Source organism: Agelaius phoeniceus, chromosome 11 (genome assembly GCF_051311805.1).
Source record: "Agelaius phoeniceus isolate bAgePho1 chromosome 11, bAgePho1.hap1, whole genome shotgun sequence".
Taxonomy (NCBI): domain Eukaryota; kingdom Metazoa; phylum Chordata; class Aves; order Passeriformes; family Icteridae; genus Agelaius; species Agelaius phoeniceus.
The window spans coordinates 12,485,452-12,508,385 of NC_135275.1; the positions used below are offsets into that span (position 1 = coordinate 12,485,452).

The 22,934-nt window shown below is 53.9% G+C and overlaps 1 protein-coding gene across 2 annotated transcripts in view; it reads left to right on the forward strand.

Annotated features, from left to right (window-relative positions):
• Window positions 1-22,934, forward strand: part of PLXNA1 (plexin A1) — a 115,581-nt gene that overhangs the window by 56,970 nt on the left and 35,677 nt on the right. For both annotated transcript variants that reach the window (XM_077184814.1, XM_077184815.1), the window contains exons 9-12: window positions 7,550-7,664; window positions 12,176-12,376; window positions 20,368-20,464; window positions 20,754-20,944. In XM_077184814.1, the coding sequence (XP_077040929.1) occupies window positions 7,550-7,664; window positions 12,176-12,376; window positions 20,368-20,464; window positions 20,754-20,944 (604 nt within the window). The remainder of the gene's footprint in view (window positions 1-7,549; window positions 7,665-12,175; window positions 12,377-20,367; window positions 20,465-20,753; window positions 20,945-22,934) is intronic.

A 22,934-nucleotide genomic window follows, 5' to 3' on the forward strand; every position in this document is an offset into this window, starting at 1 on the left:
GCTTTGGCTCGGGCTGGCTGCATGTCAGTATTTTGCAAATCAAAAAGCAGATATGACTTTTATTTTTGTAAATGAAAGAAAGATGACTTTTAAGTACAAATGGCATCAGATTTGGTCCAATCAGTGGTCCGGTGGGGAGAGGTGATGAGGGAATTGGCATTTTATTTTATGTGCCTGACACAGGAGGGGAAAAAACCCCTACCCCCCCTGAAACAAACCTACAACAAAGAGCCTGACTGATTTATTACTGCGTTGATGTTTAATTTTGGATGCATTATTTAAAAAGGCTAATTATGGATGCATTAATATTTATGGCTCCAGTTGAAGCTGATAGAAAAGTCCATGTTCTAAGCTGCTGAACATTATTATTTTTTTGACATCAAGAGTTTTAGGGCTTGGAGATAGTTTTAACTATGTGACCTGCCGTCGAATTGTAGCCAAAGAGCATGACAATACCTCCTGGGATGATGCAATACTTTTAAATACCATTTGCAGACAGACTTCTTTAATGGATCTCTCTGGAGTTAATAGCCTTTCAGAAAGAGGTTTCATATTTTGTGCAGGAAAATCTATATGTCAGCCTGATAAATTCTGTATTAGGAACAATGTGCTTTTCCACGAGGCTAATGTTTTTCCTGTGGAGATCTCTGATCACTGTGTGTTGTTTTCTTTTTATATTTGGATGGCTTTGCTTAGGTTGGAAGGCAGAGTTCTGCATGTCAAATCATTTCTCAGATGAGGACAAAGTGTTTGAGTGAGATTTTTCAGGTGGTTGTGGAGAGATGGGAGGCTAGTGAGGCAGCTCTTTGCTGATGTCAGCTGGGGTAGCTCCAAGGGAAGCCAATGCAGCTCCACCATGTTCACCAGGGAGAGGCTGACCCTTCTTATTTTCAGCAGACATGTGGAAAGGCATCAGCAAAACGTGGGCTGTGGGGCTGGTCCTGCTGCTGTGTGAGCATCCTGGCTCTCTTGTTTCCCACCACCTTGGCAGGTCTTCTTCCCATGCATTTTCAAGGGCTGCTGGGGCCTGCCTGGTCAAGGGAGGGGTTGCAGAAGGGAAGATGGATCTGATCACTTCTACAGGAGAGTACAGAGGGGGCTGTGCTGCCTGTGTGTTTGGCCGTGATGTTCTGAGCAGAGGGGGTGCCTTCCAGGTAGAGCTCCAAAGCTGTTCCATCTGTTAATGCAGGGCTTTATGCCTGTGTGATGGAACTGTGCCCATCACAGACCAGCATCAGTGGCTCCTGGGATACTTTGTGCAGGGTCCCTGGGAGCCCTGATCTGGAATTTGCATCCTCTCTGGAGCTTCATTCCTTTTCAGGAGTTACCTGGGAAGCTTCTGGAAGTCCCAGCTTTATGTACTCAGGGCTCCTGAGGAGCTCTGGCATGTGTTTTCAGGCAGTGGTGTCTTTTGGGCATCCTGCTCCTAAAGGCTTGGGCATTGGGCAGGGGATGCTTCTGCCTGAGCTGTGGGGCTTAACAGGGGAGTGGAAACCAAGGGCTTGATGCAGGGAAATGGGGCCCTTGCAAAGGAGGATGTGGGTGGCTGAGGGAGTGGAGAGCAGGGCTGCCCACAGGCTTGTCTGCAGCTCCTGGGGACAGGCTCTGGTTCCTGCACTGGAGGATGAGGTGGAAACCCCCGTGGCAGGGCTGGGTGGGTTCCTGTGGGGGTTTCCCATGGGACACTGATCAAGTGCAGCATTTGAAGGCGCTCAGCACCTTTGATCCTGCAATGAATCACCAGTCCAGCGCGTGCACAGGCAGATGTTGAGGCCGTCTTTGTCAGAGTTAAACGCCTTCTTCAAAGCATTTGTGGGGAAATGAGTCCCCTTTTAAGATAAAGATGTAACACCAGGCTCCCTGCCTGCCTCTGGCAGAGCTTGCTGGTGAGGTGGGGGAGTAGGGAATCCTCACAGAGAGCTAGTGAGCAATTCCAGGGAATAGCAAGATGTATTTATTTCTTCCCGCTGTTTCCATGTTTCCTTGCTGGATTTCTCCTCTGGAAACTCTGTTTCATAAATCCTGTTGTGGTTTGGCTTTTTGGAGTGTGTGGCTGTGGGAAGGGAGCTGGCAAATGGAGTGGAATGGGGAAGAAGATGAGAGCCTTTGGTGCTTCCTTCAATTCTGTGGGCAGGTTTTGCAGAGCTGCTGGTTTTTCAAGCACCAACGTGCTCAGCTCATCACCAGCATGTCCTGCCACTGCAATGTGGAAGCAAAAATCCAGGTGTGGCACAGGGAAAAGGGGAAAATCATATCAGCAAGTCTGATTCCAAGAGGGAATCCAAGCATATTGGAAACTTGTCTCCAGTCCAGGAGTGGCCATGATGCTACCAGCCTTGTGGTTGTGCCTCAGTGTAGTGACAGCTGTGACACCCGTGTCCCATCAGCTCAGGGTGCTGAATTTCTCTGATGCTAGGGCAAGGGCAGACATGCCAAATGGCTCTAACTCCTCCAGGCTGGAGAGATGTGACTCTGCTGTGTCTCTATCCCACAGGTCAGGCTTTCCCTGTAAGCCTCCATTAAGTAAATGGGATTTTAATGCATGTCCCAAGGGCTGGGAGCAGCAGGGTTGTGCTGGTAAGGCAGGGCTGGGCTGTTCTGGTGTCCAGGGAATCCTTGGGCTCCTCTCTGGGCTCCCCTCTGCAGCCTTTCTTTCTGCCCGCACATGGAGTGGCTGCTTCTCTGTTGGCCCATTGCTGCTTGTTCCCAGATGCTTACAGATGCTTTCTTTTCAAAGGCATGGACAGATGGCTGCAAGCAGTTGAGTGAGTGTATCTGAGTTTTTGTGGCTGAATGGTGTGGTGGTAACAGATCCCTGTGTGTTCCTGAGCTGGGGCAGGTGGAAAATCCTGTAGGATGGCCCCAGAGACAGCTCAGGATAACCTGGTTTACATCGTGTATGTTGTGAATGAGGAGGGCTGGTACAGCCTGGTCTTAGGCTTCTGTAAGGGGAGGCAGCTGAGTGTCTTTCAAGAAAATTCTCTTAAAAACCCAGGCCATGATTCTGCATCCTCCAGTGTGATGGTGGATGCCCTGGACTGCCCCGTGAGTAAGGACCTTGGCAAAAGCTGGCAGGGATGGAAAAGAATTGGGTTGGTGTGAAAGAAAGGGTAGAAATGGATTGAGATGGGCAGGGATGGAGGGAGGCCAGAGCTGACTCCCCCCCTTGCCTTTCCTGAGCACCAGGGAGGAAGCTGCCTGTGGGTCTGTGTAGGGCTGGGGGGACACTGAGAGCCTGCTTCCACTGCTCTTTAGGATTTCCCCTTCTCCCTAGGATAGAGAGATGGATCTAAAGCCCAAAGCACTGCAGTTCAGCCCTCAGCCCTGACAGCTGCTGCTCCAGATGCAGGCTGTGCTGGAGCTGAGTATTCACTAAGGATGCATCCTCCTGCCAAGAGGAGATCTGAGGAACAGTCAGGGGGCTCACAGGCGGCTGTGCTGTGCCTGTGCAGATGCTGTTTTCATCAACACTGTGTTTATCATTTCCCTTCTTAATGGACCTCCCCTGCTCTGCTCTTGGTGCCATTCAACTTCCCCCTGTTCCTCCTCCCTGCCCTTCACTCCATGTCCTTCCTTCCTTCAGGGACGTGCTGTGCCATGGAAATAGCCTTGGTGTGTGTGTGTGTGTGCCTGCAGGACACCTCCTGTCCTGCTCCTGTTTGCTGCTCAGGCTTATCTCACTCCTCTGGATGCTGCTTTTGTTTTCTGCCCCTGCTGTTCAGTGTGATGAAGAGCTCTGGGCTCCTTTGGGCACGTGGCATCGTGGCATGCCTGGGGCTGGCAGTGCAGGAAGGAGAGTGAGTGAGGAGTGTGGATCCAGCACTGCTGGCTCTCCACACTTCCCATCAGCTACAGCTTTGCTTTGGGTCATGTGTAGAGACAGCTGGAACCTCTCTGTGGTCACTGAAGGTGCCTGCACACTCAGGGAGGAGTCAGTCCCTGAAGCTACCCCTGGCTCTGGGCTCATCCTGCAGTGATGCTTTTGGCTCTGTACCCACCCTGGTCTTTGGTGTCCTTCTGCCCTGTCTGCATCTCTGCTTCTCTGCAGCCCTTTCCCTAGCATGGCATTACCAAATTTGGGATCATTTATGGAAGTGGAGGGGAGTTTTTGGCCCAGCTGTGGGGTGAGATGTGGGGAAGTGTGGGGGCTGTGGAGAGGCTCTGGCTTTGACCCTGGGGCACCCAAAATTGAGCAGAGCTGCTTTGCTGCCTGCAAGGATGCCTGCCCTGCCTGGGGGAGGTTTCAGGCCAGCAGTGAGCCTGGACTTGTTTTGGGATGGGGCACTTTGCACAGAGTGACCCTGAAATGCTGCTCTGAGGCTGGTGCCATGCCTCTCTCATGAGGTCACCAGGAGGCAAGGAGGGCACTGCCAGTGGGTCTGGCCCCCTTTCCCTGCCTCGCCTGGGCTTCATCTCCCTGGCCCCTGGCAGGGCTGGGGAGGAGGCAGATGGGGAACAAGCTGTGGGTCCATATCGGCGCTGCACCCCCACCCCCGGTGCCTCCCTGGGCTCCTCGCTCTGCTGGCACGCTCTGGGGAGGCGGAACACTTCAACACATGAAGGAGAGCCTCCCTCTAATTACCAGGAGTGATGAAAGCCTCTTAGGCAAGGAGTGATGAGGGAAGAGTGCCTGACCGTGGGAAGGAGAGAGACGGCGCAGATGGCACCGTGCTGCCGAGCAGCCTGTGCCCGTGCCAGGAGCGCAGCGTGGCACGGGGACACCTGGGACACAGCCCCAGCCCTGCTGCCCAGCCTGACCCACAGCCAGGGAGCCCTGCCTCGGCTCCTCTCCTGGCCTTTGGGCAGCCCTGCAGGGTGCTGTGGTGGTCAGACAGCCGTGCTGAGGCCAGCAGGAGCCAGGCAGGCTGTGAGCAGGGTTTCACCATGTTACTGGCACCCAGTGCTGACTTACTCACCACTTTGACCTGGACTGGCTCTAAATGCAGCAGAAGTGCTGCAGAGCATGGTGTGTGTGGGGAGTGCTCTCACAGTGGCATCTGATGTCCTTATGGCAGAAGGGAGAGTGTGGAAGCCATCCCTGAGGATGGGGCTTTAGGAATGGCTCAGTTAAGTCAGAAGCAACTGGGAGGGCCAAATTAGGAATGGGGAACCATGCACCTCAGTGTGTATGTGGAGATAACCTGAGATCCTTTGACAAGGGGAGACCAGCTGGGACCTGCAATATTTAAATGGCAAAGGAGAGCCTCAGGTGAGGAGGGTCTTGAAATAGCCAAGATTTGGCTTTGACCCTGAAGAACTGCAAGTGGAGCTGCAGCTGTTGGGGCTGGGGTGCCCGGGGCAGGGCTGCATCAGGAACTCACCCAGCTGCTTTGAGATGCCTTGTGAGGTGGTAGAAAGACTGGGCAGTCTTTTTGCAGACCCTGAAGGACCTGGTGATTGGAAAATCTCTTCTTTGGAGGATGGTGGGGGGGGATTCATGAGAGGTTATGCTGCAGCTTGATAGTTGGCTTGTGGCTGCTTGTGCTTCTCTCTTATGTGACCTCTCTGGGGCTGAGCTACTCCCATGAGGATTAATCTGTATGTTCCCTGTCTTGCCCCTCCATATCCTGGATTTATCTGTCCACTGGTCCTGCCTGAGCCCTCAGCAGGAGGTCAGGACTGTCCTTTGCCTTTGTTTGTGTTCCCTATTTCCCCCACCCTCTGCACCTCCCTCCATCAAAGCAGTCAGAGATAGGAGGCTGGGGCTCTGCTTTTAAGTTGAATCTCTGCAGCTGAAATAAAATTGCATATATTTGCATAAGGAGCATCTCAATTAGCATATTTGTGGGTAAAGCTAAAAGGGCTGTTCATTTGGAAGTGAAAATGTGAGCGAAACATGGAAATGACTTCCAGCCCCCTTTGCAAGCAGCTTAATTAAATATTTCCTTAGTGTGTGTGCATGGATTTGGGAAGCTCTTGCTGTATATGTAATGGTGTGTGAAACCCCAGGGCAGGCAGGGGGACCTGCTCCTGCAAAGCCTTGGGTGTGTCTTTGCACCCTGGGCTGCCCTCGCCCTGTGGCCCCCTCGGGTCCCCACACCTCCAGAGTGACAATTCTGCTGGAGGGTGAGGGATTTGGCATGCCAGGCTCTGCCACCAAGGATATCTTCTCCAGGAAGATTGTCTTTCTGCTGCCTCACAGGGTGATGCTGTGTTTTCCTGTCGTTTCCCAGGGGTTGAGGCAGAGAGGTAGCTGTGATTAGGAGGAGGATTGGGTTGGGCAGGGCTGCCTGCCTCCTGCCAGAGCTGTGTTCAGGGAAAGAGCCTGTCTTTGTTTAAATATAATTGCTTTGGGCCTGATCCTTTTGATGCTTGGATCAGTGAGGAGCAGGTATGAGCCTTCTAGGGTGAAAACTAGTGCTGCTGCTTTTTTCTTTTCTTTTTTTTTTTTTCTTTCTTTTTTTTTAAAAGCCAGGCTGATTATTTTTACTGCCTTTTAGCCTATGCCTCAGCAGCTCTCCCATCTCCTCCTCAGGAGAACAGCTTGGGCTGCACAGGCATGCCTGGTGCAGACCCACCCTGTGAAGGCTCCTGTACTAAAAGTGAGACCTGTCTGCTCTGCCCCCAAAAACAGCATGGCAGGGAGGGCTCTCTGCCCCTTCCCTCCTCACAGGGGGGAAACCCCCAAAAGCCTCCCTCCAGCTGTGGGATGCAAACAGGGGTGCCTGGGAGGGGGTTAGCAAGGGAAGCTAGCCAGGTTGTCAAGGTGCCACTCCTGTGAATGGGACTGTGTGTGTCCCCTCTTGCTTTGGGGAGAGCCATCAGGTCCCTGGGGCTGGTTTCATTGCTAAGAGGAATGGAAAGCAGAGCATGGGGGCTCCTGGCATCCTTGGGTCCTGAACACACCCCCAGAAAAGATGGGGAGAGGGGAGCAGGAGTGATCCCTGTGCACAAAGAGCCCTGAGAGGAGGCTGGGGGGGAGATGGAAGTGTCTGGGGCTGAGGAAGGGTGGAAGCCACAGGCACAACGCAGGCGCGGCTGGGGAGGGCTGGGGCTGAGGGGGCTGAGGGAGGGGGTCACACACAACCTATTGTGAGTGCCTGAAAGGCCCTACAGTCCTGAAATGTTAATCTGACCCAACCTTTCGCCAGTTATAATTTTCCTCTCAATGAGCATGCATTAATCTGGCCCTTTCTCCCCTGTTCCCCCGTGGTGCAGAGCCCTTGTTCTGCTGCCTCTTGCTAAAATCGCCTTTCAGTGAACCCAAATAAAGCTCCCAAAGTCTGGAGCTCAGCCCCTGCTGGAGTGGGGTGGTCAGGGTCAGCCTACCAAGAGGAAGAGGGAACGTGGCCTCTTCAGCTGGGACACAAATCCTGCAGTGCCTGAAGGACCATATCCCCCCACCCTGCCATGGGCAAAGCCTGGGGGTTCAGGTTGTGCAGGCATCTCCCTCCCAGTGCCTGGCCCGTGCCCCATGGATAAGGGATCCTTTCCACCCCGAGGTACGGGATCACCTGGGGATGCTGTCCTGCTGAAGCATCCCAAGAAATGTCCCTGTGCACTCTGCCTTGATGCTGCCCTAACCCTGCCCACCTCTGTCCCTCTGCAGCTGCCTGTCCTGCGTGAACGGCTCCTTCCCCTGCCACTGGTGCAAGTACCGCCACATCTGCACCCACAACGCTGCTGACTGCTCCTTCCTGGAGGGCCGTGTCAAGCTCTCTGAGGTAAGAGTGTGAAACTGCTCCCCTCGGCTGTTCTGGACCTGTCAGGGTCCTCTGCCCTCTGGGGAAGGGGTTAGAAGAAGGCAGACTCCTTCAGAAACCATCCCCACTGCCTCTCCTGGGGTGCTGGGACTACCTGAGGAGGAGGGAGGGAGGAAAGGGAAATGCTGATGAAGTATGTGCTGGTGGGGACAGGCAGCTTGGGAAGTCGGCTGAAGCCCGGAGCACTTTAGGCTGAATGAAAGGAAAAACAAAGGCAGAGATGCTAAAGCATTTTCCTTTGATGTTTGTGAAGGGAGCAAGCTCGAACTGTCATTGCAGAACAACTTGTTTTTGGAGAGGGGAAGGTTGAAATCTGTAAAACAAACTGTTTTGCTGCAGCTCACGCCTTCTTCATCTCAACTGCTTTGCTAAGGAACATGTTCTTTGTGGGGGCTCATCCTGTGCAGCATCCGTGCCACCCACTGGGGAGAGCTGCCATTGGCAGGGTGTGTGCAGGACATCCTGCTGTCCCCAGCCTGTGGTGCCTGCTTGGCTTGGGTATGGAGGTCTGGCAAGCCACTGCTGGCTCTACAGTAAATGCTCATTTGGATCCTGAAGGGAGAGTTATGGGAAGGAAACTCTGTCCCTGTTCTGGAAGGGGGCTCCAGTTAACTTATCTGGGTTTCCCACTGACTGTACATGGCCCCAGTGGGAAGGGTCCTGCTGCCTCCAGGGGAATTTACTAACCTGAGAAAGCTGGAAAAAGCTGTTTTCCCCTAGGTTGTGCTGTAAGAAATCCAGTGAGCAATCTGCCTATCTCAGGCATCCCTGAGGTCACACTCCAGCCAGCCAGCCAGCCCTGGCATTGCTTCTGCAAATGCAACACGTGGTGTCCAGACCTCTGGAACACAGCAGTTCTCATTCCCCTGCCCATTCTGCCCATTCCCCTCACTGAGGCCATGGGATCTGCCCCCCTCCCTGCCAGCTGAACCCCAGAGCCTCTGGCTGTTCCCCACAGTGCTGGTGCCCTTGGGATGTGTGCAGCTCTCCCACGGGCTGGCTGCTCAGGAGCTTGTGTCACTGCCCAGTGTGAGCAGGGTGTCCCCCAGCAGACCTTTTGGCCACACTGGGAAATGGACCAGTGCCTGCTTTGAGGTTTGGATGGCCTGGCTCAGCCTGTTTGCACATTGGTGTGGCCTCAGCAGTTCCCAGCAGGGATGGTGAGGCACCCACAGAGCAGCTGCAGCTGTGGGCTCTGTGACCAGGCTGGGATGAGACGTCCTGTCCCCATCCCTGGCCATCCTGGTCCCCAGCAGGGTGGTGTGGTGGGTGGGGGGCTCAGTGCCAGTCCCATGGCACCACCAGACAAGTTAGTGGTAGACATCCAGCCCCATCCTCTCTGCAGGAAGGTTATTTTAAGCAGGATTTGGTCTGTCTGTGTTGGCTGGAGTGTGGTGGGCACTGGTCAGGAAATGCAGGGACAGAGGGTAATTGTCTCTGCTCCTTCCCATGGGTAGTTCACCACAATTTCCTGGGTGGGAAAGTGGTTGTTTTGTAGGAAAACAGAGTGATCCATGGCACTCTGTCCATGGCATGCCAGGAATGCTTGTCTGGATTTCTGGGGGTGGCAGGGCTGGAATGGGCATGAGTAGGAGCCACCACTCACATAAATGTGCCTGGAAATGGTGACAGCAGTCAGGATGTCCCTGTTCTCTGTCTGTGGTAGCTTTAAAGCCTGGACTCTGGAGATTGCCTCCTCTGTAGCTTTGCTGGGGGATGCAGGGCTGGGGAAGAGGTGATGAAGCAGCACAGGCTGCTGTTCATTTTTCATCCCAGAAGGCTGCTCTTGTGAGACAGCCCCTGCTGATGCAGAGCTGCTGTGGAGGGTGAAAGGCTCCTGGGCTGTGGGGAACAAGTGTGTTGGTTCAGATTAGGTAGGTTCAGCTTGTGTTTGTTCTTCATTCCCCATCACTGGGAATGGCTGAGGACTTTGTGAAGGAACCTCAAAGCTGGGGTCAGGCCCAGTCCCAGACTGCCTTCATCCTCTCTCTGCTGATGCACAGCCTTACAGCTGGAGCTGGGAGCTGCCAGAGAAACTCAAATGGCAGCATTTGCAGTGTGATTCTAAAGCTCCAACCTCTCCAGACAAATCTGGACATCCATGTCATGTTCTCGGCCAGCTAGAAAAATGATTTTAATGGAGAAAATCTGATGTGTGATGTTTGGGAGTTTGTGTGAGCTGGGGCCTTTCCTTTCTGCTTATCCCATGCCTTCATAGCTGCCTCCTCCTGGGGCCTGGGGCTCTGCTGGGAGGGGCTGTTTTTGGCAGGACACAGAGCTCTGTGGGCTGTGCAGAGTGTTCCCAAGGGATGGAAGCCCTGGGCAGTGCCAGACTGAGTTGTGTCAGCAGTTGGATTCGCTCATAGGGGAAATGAGTTGTCCTCGTACCCCCACCCCTCCGGGCACCCTGGGCGCCCACCAGCACCAGGTGCTTCCTGTTTGGGCACAGCCTGACATTTTTGCTGGATGAGACACTTCTGCTGGCAGATGTGGAGCCTGTGACATCATGGGGGGATTGGGCTCAAACTGGGAATGAGCAGAATGAGCCCCCCCTGCCTGTGTGGGGAGAGGGACACCCGTGCCTGCTGTGCTCCCTGGGCATGCCTGCACACAGCCATGGTGAGCCCAGCCTGGGGGCATGGACTCACCCACCACCCCAGCTGGGCTGCAGCAATAATTACTGAAAAAGGAGATTGGAGTGTTGGAGAGTGAGCCAGGAGTTAATATTTGCCAAGTGTGAGCATACCCTGTGAGGAAGGCTTGTGCCACCCATGGGGTCCCCCTGCAGTGTGGAGGAGATCAAGCAGGCAGGGGCTGCTTCCTTGACAGCACTTCCAAGCTGGGAGCTGGTGGGGGAAAACCAACATGCAGTGATGGGGACACTCCATGGAAAGGGCAACAGGCATGAGGTGTGTCCCCACTGTGAGTTGAGCTGATTCTGGAAGTGGGGGGGGACCTGAAGCCCCAGTTTGCAGAGTGGCAGCTGTGATACAGAGCAGGGAGGTGGCAGAGCAGTGCCCAGTGTCCCCAGACTGCCCCAGCCCTGTTGCCGTCTCTGCTTTGGGGCTAACACTACTGTTCCTCTCAACTTTTATTTTGTTTAGTGTGTTTTGGAGATAAATAGTTTCTCCCCTTGAAAACTGTGCTTTTGAGGAGTAAAGACTTGTGAAGAACAGAAAATCCAAAGAGTAAAAGTGGTTGGGTTTTTCTGTCAAGATTCACTAAATCAAACAATTTCTTTTTCTTTTCTCGGCATTGTTTGAAAGTTAATTAATCATACTGGCTGAGATAAAGCCTGGCACTTTGCAAGGCTCAGCCTGGCTTGCTGCAGGATGGCAGGAGGCAGCTGGGCAGCCTTGGTCACACATGGCTGCTGGTGGCCTTGGGGCCAGAGCTGCCCCTGCAGCCACACTGTGGCCATGGGAAGCTTTGTGAGAGCAGTGGGGTGGCTGTGTCCACTGCATTTCTGTTTCTAAAGCAGCTCACACGTTATTCTCTCTTGATGTTATTTCAAGCCAGCACTCCCAGGAGTAGCTGCTGTAGGTGTGAGACCTGTGCCTGGCTCAGCAAAGTCGGTGTGGGATCACATCAGGCTGTTGTTGCAGAAGTGTTACCCGCCAGGGCTGCAGAGCTGTTTTGCTGCCTGAGCTCATTTATTTTTGCTCCCTCCTGCTCCCCTGTGCTTTGCACACAAGAGTCACCAGCTCCCCTGGAGCAGCTGGGAGCCCGTGGCTATTAAAAGTGGAGTGCTTTGCCCTCCCAATGTCTCCTTCCCCAGGGGCTGGCAGGGAGGTGCTTTCCTCTCCAGCTCAGACTCAGCAGCATCCCCTGGCTGGAGTCACTGTGTGCTGGGCAGCCTGCAGCCGGGCTGGGTGGGGTGACACTGCTTTGAGCTGGTGCAAATAGAAGCAGCAGCAGCAAAATTTGCTGCAGAGCAGGTTCTCTGCCACACTGCAGGAGCACATTGCTGTGTCAAAGAGGGAAAAGGCTTTTCCTTTCTGCTAATGGAAGAAGGGGGATGGAGGCTGTAAGGAAAGCAGGAGGGCTGAGCAGGTAGCTTGACAGTGCAGAGTCCAGTCCAGAAAAACTTACTGGCTGCAATGATGGCATTGAAGCCCATGTTGTTTCCAGTTGGCCCAAACACGTGTTGCTGTTGCAGCGGCAGGTTACAGATTCCAGAGATGGATCCTCTCTCCACCTCCCACCTAAATCAACCAGGGCAGTAGTAGAACTCTACTGCCCTGCCACCAGGTTCCTTTGTGCTCTTCGTTCCTGTCTTCAGGGCTTTGGGCAGAGCAGGTACAGGGTGCTGGTTTGGGTTTGCTGCACACGAGGATTTTCTCACGTATGTGCTCAGGGTGGTGTTTTTGCAGTGCATTGCCAAGCCTGCCAGCCAGGAGAGGGCCACAGGGGTGCTAGGGGAGGCTTTACCATGTTCCCATCTCATCATCTGCTTCTTGTTCCCCTTGCAGGACTGCCCTCAGATCCTGCCTTCCACCCAGATCTACATCCCCGTGGGCGTGGTGAAGCCCATCACGCTGACGGCCAAGAACCTGCCGCAGCCGCAGTCGGGGCAGCGCAACTACGAGTGCATCTTCCACATCCCGGGCAGCACCACGCGCGTCACCGCCCTGCGCTTCAACAGCACCAGCATCCAGTGCCAGAACACCTCGGTGAGTGGGGCAGCAGCTCTCCCTGCTGGGGGCCCTGTCTGTGGGCTGCTCCTTCCTGCTGCCCCAGGCCCAGCCCAGCTCGTTGCATGGGCAGTTGTGCTCTCTCATGGCAGGGACAGGGCTTGTGTTGCTTGTGGGGTGTGAGGGGAGCTCCCTGCCACTACCCCCAGGTGCATTGGGAGGCTGCTTGGGGTTGTTCCAGATAGGATCACTGCTGAAGCCACCAGGATTTAGGGAGCACTTCCAAGGAAATTGGGTTTGCAGAGCTGAAGAAAGTTGCCTGGACTGGAGCCAGCTGGGCCCAGATGTGCTGGAGCCCCCCTGACCAAGCTGTCCCATTTTACAGGCAGGACAGAGGTAACACCTCTGTGTCCCATTGCACACGTGGAGCCCTCCACATGCAGCTGTGCCTGCCAGCCCTGCAAGCGCTTCCCCTCCTCCCCTGCAGCCTCTGTCCATCCCTGACTCCATCCCTGATCTGACCAGCAGCTGCCTCCTTCCCCTGCCTGCCTGCCTCCATCCCATGCTCCCTGCATTGCTCCCTGCCTTGGTGTCCTTGCCCCCTGTCACTTCAGCTCTCTCCTGCAGGCATCTCTGCCCTCTCCAGGCACCTTATCCCCTAAGTGGGAGGGGGTTTAGGAGCCCTGGGTGAGCTGCATGTGTGCCTCTCGCTGAGCACTAGCCCATGCACAAAGCCACTCTGGGTGCTAATAGCCCCACTGGGAGCTGCCATTGCTCAGCTCCTCAGCTGCCTGCTGTGCTCTACACCGACCTGCCCTCATCCAGATGCAGCCAGCCCCTCCCTTTGCTCGCCCGTTTAATCCTTTTAAAATTTGTTTTTCATCTCTCCTACTGTGAAAGCTCATTTGCAGCCTAACACCAGTGCTGATCCCTGCTCTCTTTGGTGGCACAAGTGACATTTAGAAACCACTGAAGATGAGCACTGGCTCCCTCCCTCCTCCAGCAATCCCAGGGCTGCAGAGCCTTTGGACAGGAGCAGCAGCCCTGGGGATGCTGTGCAGCCAGTCCAGCCCTCTGCCAGCTCTCCCCTGCCTGGAGCTGTCTCCTGCCCAGCTCTGTAGTGTGGGGTTTGGCTGAGTTTATTCCAAAGCAGTGTGGGACACGTGTGCTGCAGGATGCTCCCTGTGGGGAGGTGCTGTGGCTGCACAGTGCTGACAGCAGCAGCCTGATGGCTCCTGGGGGTGTTGGGGAGAGGTGCCTGAGCCAGAGGGGAGCCTTTACATAACAGAGCTTGCAGAGAGGCTCTGAACGATGTGGACTCATTTCTCCCCACTATGTTTCAACTTGTCAAGCAGGGGGGAGAGTCTGAAGCACAATGCATTCCCTGTGTTTCCCAAGGGATGCTGTGGCTGCCAGGATTGCATGGCCTCTGCAGCTCTTCTCCAGAGGGATAGGACAGCTGTAACCAGCACCTTTTCCTGGGCTGACAGTGGTGGATGTTTGACCTGGAAATTGTCAGGGATGCTGTGAAAACAGCACAAATTGTCAGAAGGGCATGTGTGTGGTGTTGTGAGGTGCGTGGGGAACAGGTAGCAGCAGCTCCATGGGCTGCACTCTGGGGCAGGAGATGTGGCTTTTGAGTGCAGGGTGGCTACACAAAGAGAAAAACAGAGTTTTGACTTGAAAGAAGCTGCTTTGCTTTCAGGGTCTGCTCGCCTGCTTTAATGTTTGAGGGCAGTGAGCCAGGCTGCATTATGGTGTGGGGGATTCAGATTCACACTTGTGTGGTGTTTGTCTCCTTCATGCCTTTTTGCAGTCCATCTGGCTGTTTGATAGTGCTTCAGGCTCTCCCAGCCATGGCCCAACGGCTTCTTCCATTGCACTTCATCCTTTGGGTTAGGATTTTGGTGTGGAGAGCACTGGCAAGCGGAGAAATAGGAAAAGGATGACATCTTCCCAGCCAACAAGTGAAGGATGGATGCCAAAAGGCATTTAAGCACAGAGTGTTTCCAGGAGTTCAGTGGGATCTAAACAAGAGGTTAAATACTCTGTGGAATAAGGGATGCATTCCTGAATCACTGGTGAATGAAAGGCATAATAAGTCAAGCCCCTTAAAACTCTTTGTCTTTTGTTTTAGTGCTTGTCAAACTCCAATGACTTGTTAGCACTCTGAAGAAAGGACATCTTGGTTAAATATTCAGCAGTCCATTCATTAAGGTCTGAGTGTTGACTATAAACATCGTTTGAAACACCCAATAGATCTTTGGCAAACTCAAGGGAGACCAGCTCTGGTATTCCCCAGCATCCCAGGCCATAAACCAAGCTGAAAAAACATTTTCTGCCTCCTCACTTTGGTCTCTTTCTGCTCTTCAAGAGGAAAGCAACCCTAATGGTTTTCCACATATATTGTAAAGATGCAAAAAGGAAAGACAAGCCTAACTAAGAAAATGAAGATCTTTGCCAATAAACTAATTTTTGCAAATTGATTGCTTTTAATCTTCTGGAGGAAGACTTTTCCAGTCTCTTTTTGCAGCAGAGGATGGAGAAACAGTCACCTGTCTTAATGCATAAAGTTGATGCCACTGAAATTCATTCTCCAAATATCCTTGCCTCTGCCTGTTCTTTCCCATCTGACATCCCTCAACAGAGTTCATCCTCCTGATTGCTGCAGAAATGGAACAGTTTTGCAGTTGAAAAGTGCCACAGTCCCAAATCTGCACTAATGCCTGTAACATTGGACTTGATCTGATTTAGCCTTGGCCTTTGCAAAACGGCTACAGGTGTTTCTCACTGTCAAGGCTTTGGCTTTTTCTCTCTAAAATGTTCCTCTAAAGGCTGAAATAGCCCCAGAGCTGCTGTTTCCCTTTAAATGTATAAATAGGAAGAACCCCTGATCTCCTTTTCATGAGCTTGTTGTCTCAGCACTTTAAATTAAGCATCATGCCTCAGTTATTTCCCTTTCTTTTTAACCAAAGCCCCACGTGGTGAGGAGCAGCTGTGCCACCTCCCTGGCTCCCTTTTGGTTCCTTTCTCACCAGTGCCCCTGGCATGGAGAACCCACCTTGCCCACTCTTTCTGCTGTGGCTGTGGAGGTTCCTGCCCTCTGGCTCAGCTCAGGTTGGGATATTCACCCTGGAGTGAGCATTATTGCTGGGACAAAGTGGTGTGGGTGCAGAGCAAGCTGGGCTGGCAGGGTGGGCTTATGTGTGGTACCCCAGTGTGGATGCTGGGGAGTGAAGTAAAACCTCTCAGATTTATGTTTTCTGAGTATTTTTTTGTTGCTGTAGAACCTGGGTGTTGCTCTGGCATATTCTCATGGTCTCAGGTTCTCATACCATGCTGGATTTGAGGCAAGAGGAATCCAGGTGAAGAAGCCTGTGTGTGATTGGGGAGGAAAGGAGGAGATCCATGAGAAAAGAGAAAAAGGAGATGCAGAACCAGAGGCTGAGCGTTACTGTCAAGTTGTGCTGTTGTGCGGATGACGGTGTTTTACTCGGCCCAGGGTATATTTATAGAGGAACATAAATCATACACACATGCCCTGTTCTGAGCACTGCACACCTCCACTATATGTATCTCTAATTAACCAGCCATGGAGAGAGAAGCAGGATTGGAGCCCACAGCCCCAGCTCCGTTCGCCAACAAAGCCGCGCTCTCCATCCTAGCGGTGCCTACATTTATCTTTCCTGCAGCAGTGTTTAAAGTGAAAAGGGAGTATCAGGAGAGTTTGATAGGATCCAATTAAATTCCAGCAGATAAAATAATGATGAATTGCAGTTGAGCCCTGGCGAGACGCGATGTACATTACTGCCGTCCCTGTAGCGCGGGGAAGGAGTTGAGGTCATCAACTACAGAAAAATAGGACACAGCTGCAGCCCGAGCTCTCCTCCAGAAATGCAGCCCAGGGGGATGGTGCATGTGGGAGTGAGGGGGGGGCTGCACAGGAAATTTGGATGTGTGGGTTTGTCTGCAGAGGAGCAGCCCCTCTGCTGCCTTCCCCAGGGATGGGTTGGGCAGGCTGTGGCTGCAGTGGCATGGATGCCCTGTGGAAAGGGTGTGATGGCTGTGGGGCTGCCCTGCCTCCTCTGGCATGGGAAGGGCTGGTGCCTCGTCCAGTTGGCTTGGCATTTGCAGGAGCATCCCAAAGTGCATCTCAGTGCAATCTGCCCACAGATTTAAGGTTTTTCTTGCTAGCTGCAGCTGCGTCTCCTGTGTGGCTCCCTGGAGGCACCTTCTCAGAGTGCTGAATCTCTCATTCCAAGGGAAGCTGGGTAGCTCTCAGTGCCTGTTGCTGCTAGCTGGTGGGTGTGTGAGCAGTGGGTTTCCTAGAATCAAAAGCGGGACCTCCACAGCAGGTGACAGCCACAACCCTTGTCATGTGCAGGGTTGGTGGCATTCCCTGCATGGGGGCAGGGTGGAAGTGAGAATCAGAGATGTGAAAAGAACGTGAGGTTGGTGGTTGTTATTTGGGAAGATGCCTGAGATAAGTTTTGGGTAAAGAGCCTTGAGAAAGGCTTAGTGAGGAGTTCTCTTGCCTGAACTTCATCTCTGCAGAAGGAGACCTTGCTGGGAAGACCAGTATCCAGGTGGGTGTGGCTGAAACATCCTCTGTCCTCTCTTCCACATTTGCCTAGTAAGCTCTTCAGGGAGGGACAGGGAGACTGGCTGGGGTAGGTAAGGAGCCAGGCAGTTCTCATCCCAGTTGCTGACATCTTTTCTCCCATCCCCTTCTGTGGGCTGTGCTGCATCAGAACACATCACTTTTGGGCACTGTTGGTTTGCTCTCAGGCTGTGCCTGTCGCATTTTGCTCCCAGAGCAAACATCCCTTTCCCATAGCTTGTCCTCATAGCAGTTTCCAAGCCAAATCATCCTTTGGCACATCTGGGGGTCCTGGGCACCTTTGTAGAGTGGAAGATGGTCTGACAGCAGGGCTGCCTGGGTAGGTGCATCCCCCCACTCACACCCATCCTGGCTTACTCTCCTGCTGCTCATCCCAGTCTGCTGCCAGCCACTGGGATTGATTAACTGGGAGGTTAATAACAGTTAAATGTTTAATGGGTGTTTAACACCATGTTAGCTCTGAACAGGGAGGAACCAGTGTGATGGAACCTGTTGGCTGTCTGTGAGCTCTTTTTTGGTTCCCATAGGATGGACAGATTGGTAAGCACCCCCTGCCTGATCCCCACCAGCTGTGGGGCCTTCAGGGCTGGAAGGTGGCTGCTGCTTTACTTGGATGCTGCTGCCTCCCTGGCTGTGGGTGGAGAGGCCACTTTTGTGCTTACAGTATGGCAAGGGCCGTTGTGAGGAGGCCTTTTGGAAACACCTTTCAAAATATGAGACATTTTGGAAATTAGATCTGATGGCTCTCCAAGTCCCAGGAGGCCCAGCCTGGAGCCCCTGCAGCTGCAGCTCCTGCCTGTGCACAGCCAAGTCCTGACTCCACCTCCAGTGTTCCACAGGGGCCAGGAACAGCATCCAAGCCACAGACCCACTGCTGTCTCTGCAGGGCAGGTTAGAGGCTGCTGACAGACATGCAGATGCAGAGGACACATTTTTCATTGATATCCATGTTCCCTTAGTGATCCCACACTTTGAACACCAGCTGAGGCAATGACTCCTGATCTGCCACTTCCCTTCACTCAGTCCTGTGCTCCTGCTGCTCCCCACTGTCTGCTCCAGCTCCCTGCCACAGCAAAGTCAGCATCCTCAGTACTGTGCCCTGTCCCAGAGGGAGACAGTCTCTCTTGCAGTTGGCCTCTTGCTGTCTCAGGACTGGTGCATGAAGGGTTAATGTTCTCCCTCCCTCTCCCCCTATTCTTCTTCTTCCAACCCACCTCCCAGAAGAACTAATTTCCAAAAGCAGCCGGGGCAGAGAGATGCAAATAAATGTTTTGGACAGCTGCAGGCTGGATGCCTTCCCGAGATGCCAGGGCCCCAAATGAGACATGTCAGAGTACAAATTGAAAATGCCAATTTCACTTATGCTGCCACGTGGCTCGTCACAGCTAAATTCTGCTCCAGCACTGCCACCACCCTCCCCAGCATGTGCTCCCTCCTGCTGCCAGGGAATGGGCTCTGCTCACTGCTGTGGGTCTGGCCAGCTCCTTGTGGTTCTGTTGAGGATATCCTTGGGTGGGAGTAGGATAGGGCAAGGTGAACAGATTTGGACTCCTTGCCAAGTTCTGGCTTCATCTTCCTGGGCCTGCTAACAGGAATGTTGCTGAGAGGCTCTGGTGGTGGATGGTACACGGTGGGGATGTGGTGAAAGCTGTCTGAGCAAACACAACAAGAGCTGCCATGTCCAGGGGGTTGTGTTGAGGGTGATGGGGCTCTGCCTGTAGACAGGAGATGGTGGTGGAGCTCTTGGATTTGCAGCTGGCTGTGTTATGTCTGACAACTGCTGTGTAGCTGACCAGCAGCAGCCTTCCTCCCTGGGGAGGGCTGCATTTGGACAAGGGATCACCAAGAAAAAGCTGTGATGGAGGACCAGGCTTGGCTCTCATTGGCACCCTGTGGTGCTGAGGGCAGGGTGTGTTCCTGTAGCCAGGTCTCACTCTGGGCTTGTGCCCCATTTTGGTGCCATGTCTGATGCTGGGCTGGTGATGCTGCCTGTTCTGGGGGAGAGACTCAGCACAGAAGAGGCCAGGTTTGATGGTCAGGTGAGAAGAGTGAAGTGCTGTTTTCCAACTGGCCTCCTTCATGGGCCACCCCTTGTAGAGGGGTTGAGTAGATCAGAGCCACTGCAGAGGATCCTGTGTGGGGCAGCAGCTGAGGCAGGGCTGGAGGAGATGCTGAGGCCACCTCCTCTTGGTACAGCTTGGGGCTGTGAAAGGTGACACTGGGACTGCCTGGAGGTGGTGGCAGGGCTGTGGGTGAACCACTGCTGGTGCATCCACTGCTCTCTAACAAACTCCAGCAAGCCATGAATCATTCATTTAATCTCTCCTGACACGCCTGTCATTTTCTCAGGCAAGGAGCGGGGAATCTCTTGCCGAAGGAGGTCATTAGCTGTCAGGGATGGTTCCAAATGCCTTCCTGCCTCTGTATCGATTAAACCTCTCTGGCTGCGTGCAGGGGCTTTGCAGGGAATACTGATGGTGCTGCTGGGGCTGGGGCTCAGATGTTGAGGCAGGGGAGAGGGGTCTGGATGGGGAGGAAGTGCTGGCCAGGCCAGAAGGAGAAATGGAGGTGGGTTTGTCTGGACAGCAGCAGGTCCAAAGGCCTGAGTTTTGGTCCCCTAAAGCTGGGGGGGTAGGATTCTCTGGTGTCACCTTCCTACATGGAAACTCAGGGTGGTAGTTCCAGTCCTGAAACGGAGAGCAGCCAATGTCCAAGCACAGTGTGGAGCTGGGACTGGGGCATCTGGGGGTGTGGTGTGCTTTCTCCTGAGATGTTTCTGAGGGCTGGTGTGGCAGTGGAGTGGTCCTCAGCTCTGTCCCACCCAGAGCCATGTGGCCACAGCTTTGTCATTTTGTTATGGGTGATGGGGCTGGAGGGGACTGTGAGGGACATCCTCCCACAGGCTGTTGGGGGTGACTCTACTGAATCCACTCCTGTGATGTGCCTAGCCTGTCCTCCCCAAGCTTCACTAGTGATGACCATAATCCCAGATATTCAACTGAGCATCCCTGGAGTGGGGAGGACATGGGGAAGGGCTTGGGAGCCTTGTGGGGAGAAGTACATCTGTGCTGCAGAGGCACCATCTGTTTCTTCCTCTTCCAGCAGCAGCAGCTTTAGACCTTTGAGTTGATGGGCTTTGGGTCTATTTACAAACCGTCTGTTTTGCTGCTTTGTCTTTTTTTGTGAATCCAGCCCCACTGGTTTCATGTGCTGTGACTGGTGCTTTGATGAGTGGCTGTCAGACCTGTTTGTCCCTAGCCAGCAAGTCCCAGCCAGGACACCGTCCCTCTCCTCTGGGCTGATGGGAGCCATCCATGTAATGGGACTGTATGTCTGTCTATGCCCCTCACCACTAGGACATTTGTCTCAATAATTAACAGGCTCTGCCTCCTTCTGTTTCCTCCTGCAGTATTTCTACGAAGGGAATGACATCAGTGACCTGCCCGTCAACTTGTCTGTGGTCTGGAATGGGAACTTTGTCATTGACAACCCCCAGAACATCCAGGGTGAGTGAGGGATGGGATGGGACCTGGCCCAGTGCCCCCTCAGCCTCCATGCTCTGGACCATAGTTTGCTCCATGCTTTGGTGGGTTTTTAAACAAAAGGCTTTTCCCAAGGAGCTTTGGGAAGAACTCCACTTTGGTATTGAGTCCAGCGTGCTGCTGGCTCCTTCCCGCAGGGGTTTGTCCCACTGGGAGCTGGTAGGAATGGCCAAGATCAGCTGCATTTTTCCCCCAAACCTTTTCCCATGGGCTGGGGGGCTGTGCTGACCCTGCCCTCCTCCCTCCCTTGCAGCCCACCTGTACAAGTGCTCGGCGCTGCGGGAGAGCTGCGGGCTGTGCCTCAAGGCCGACCCGCGCTTTGAGTGCGGCTGGTGCGTGTCGGAGCGGCGCTGCTCGCTGCGCCAGCACTGCCTGGCCTACGAGAGCAGCTGGATGCACGCCAGCAGCGGCAGCAGCCGCTGCACCGACCCCAAGATCACCAAGGTACGTGCCACACCCTGTGCTGACCCCAAAATCACCAAGGTACGTGCCACACCCTGTGCAGACCCCAAAATCACCAAGGTACGTGCCACATCCTGCGCAGACCCCAAAATCACCAAGGTTTATGGGACACCCTGTGCCGAGGGACCCTGATGGGATATGGGGATGGGGCTCTTCGGGCAGCTTACAACAGCCAGATTGACTCAGTGTTTAGTAACTGAGTGTTTTTTGTCATCAGTTCCATTTCCAAGGCTAAAATCCTCTCTCCACCACCCCTGGGCACTGGGCTTTCTGGCTCGTTTCCAAAATTGCAACCCTTCCTGCACATGACTGAGGGATCCAGGGAAGCTCTAGGTTGCTTCTTGTGTTGCCATGTGCACTGGGGCCAGTAGTTCATCATCATCATCCCATTTCCCTGACAGCTTTTATGACCTTTGCTTTTAGGATTGTGTATATTAATATTCACATGCCTGTTGGGCTGGGATCCAGGTTCACAAGGAGGGACTGGTGGGTATTTCTGCTAACCCATGGCTGGCCAGGCCTTGAAGGTGTTAATTACTGGAGTCTTAGCACAGGATCTGATCTGTTTGGGTTTCAGTGCCTTATCTGATGGAGGCTGGAAATGAGAATGTTGGCTTTTCCCAGTGTGTGCTGCCTGCCTCTCACACGGATGGGCCCTGCAGTGTGCTGGGTGGCAGCCATGTGGAGAGAGAGGGGAGCAGCCCTGCTGGGCACATCCCTGCCTGCAAGAAGTACTGCCTGCAGAGTTGCCTGGGGCTGATGGAGTGCTGGCAGGAGAAGGGATCTGATCCTGAAAAAGTGGGATTGAGCCTCAGAGCCTGCATCCCTACATGGAAGTTGTGTGTAGAGCTGCAGGGCTCCCTGTCAGCTTCCCACTGTGCTCAGGCTGAACTCCCCAAATCCAGACCCCGAGGGATGATGGGAGTGGAGAGTGCTGTGGGGCAGGTCATGGCCTTGCTGTAGGCTGTGCCCTGGTCCTCTTGTGTTCAAGTGACCGGGGCTGTAGGCATTTACACACACACACACCACTCACAGCAGCTTCCCAGCAGCTGATGGTTCCCAGCATTGGTCACAGCATTTGGTCCAGAGCTGATGGTTAACAGCTCTCCCACCCTGAATCATCATGAGATTTTACAGTAATTGCAGGTGTAGCAGGAATGGATCTGTTAGCAGGTGGGCTTGACCCTGGCACTGCTCTGTGTCAGTGCCCTGGGAGGTGGCAGGCAGTGTGGATGTGCAGTGGTTGTTGGTGTGATGCTGCTCCTGTAGCCTGCCTGTTGCCTCCCACTACCCCAGTCCCACACCTGGGCTGTGGGCTTGCTTGCAAGTGGTCCAGAGAAAAGCCTAGTGCAGAGAGGGCAGCACAGGCTGATGGGGGAGAAGAGTCTCCTACAGTGGTTTCATGAGGAGGTGGAGGCTCCTTCCTGGCCAGCTCACCAGAGTGCAGGTGTCCTCATGGTGGTGGGGCTGGGCTGGGAGATGACCATGATTCTTCACCCTTGAATCATTTACCCATTGTTCAGTGGTGGGGGCACTTCCAAACCTCTGTGGTGTCTTTCCTAGTGCTCCCTGTGACCCTCAGAGTGACATCCTTTCCCTTGGGAAGGGGCTACCCCTTGGCCTCTGCACCTCCTGGCTGTGCTGTGGCCACCAGAGCTGAGAGCAAGCCAACTGCTTGTACCCGCTGGAGCTGGTTGCTTGTTGATGTAAAAGGACCCTATGAAACCAATTAGGAGAAAAGCAGCATTGTTTGTTGGGGCCAGGGGTCCGGAGGTGGAGAGGGGAAAAGGGGGGTTGAGCAGCTATTGCTCTCCTTGGCAGCTCCCCCCCTCCCACACACCTTGTTTAGCTGTGACCTCCCTGTGCTGGGGGGCCAGCAATGTCATTTCGTTCCTGGGCTCCTTCCTCCCCAAACACGTGGCCCTTGTCAGTTTTGCTGCGGAGGAGGAGGAGGCTGGAACATGCAGGAGCA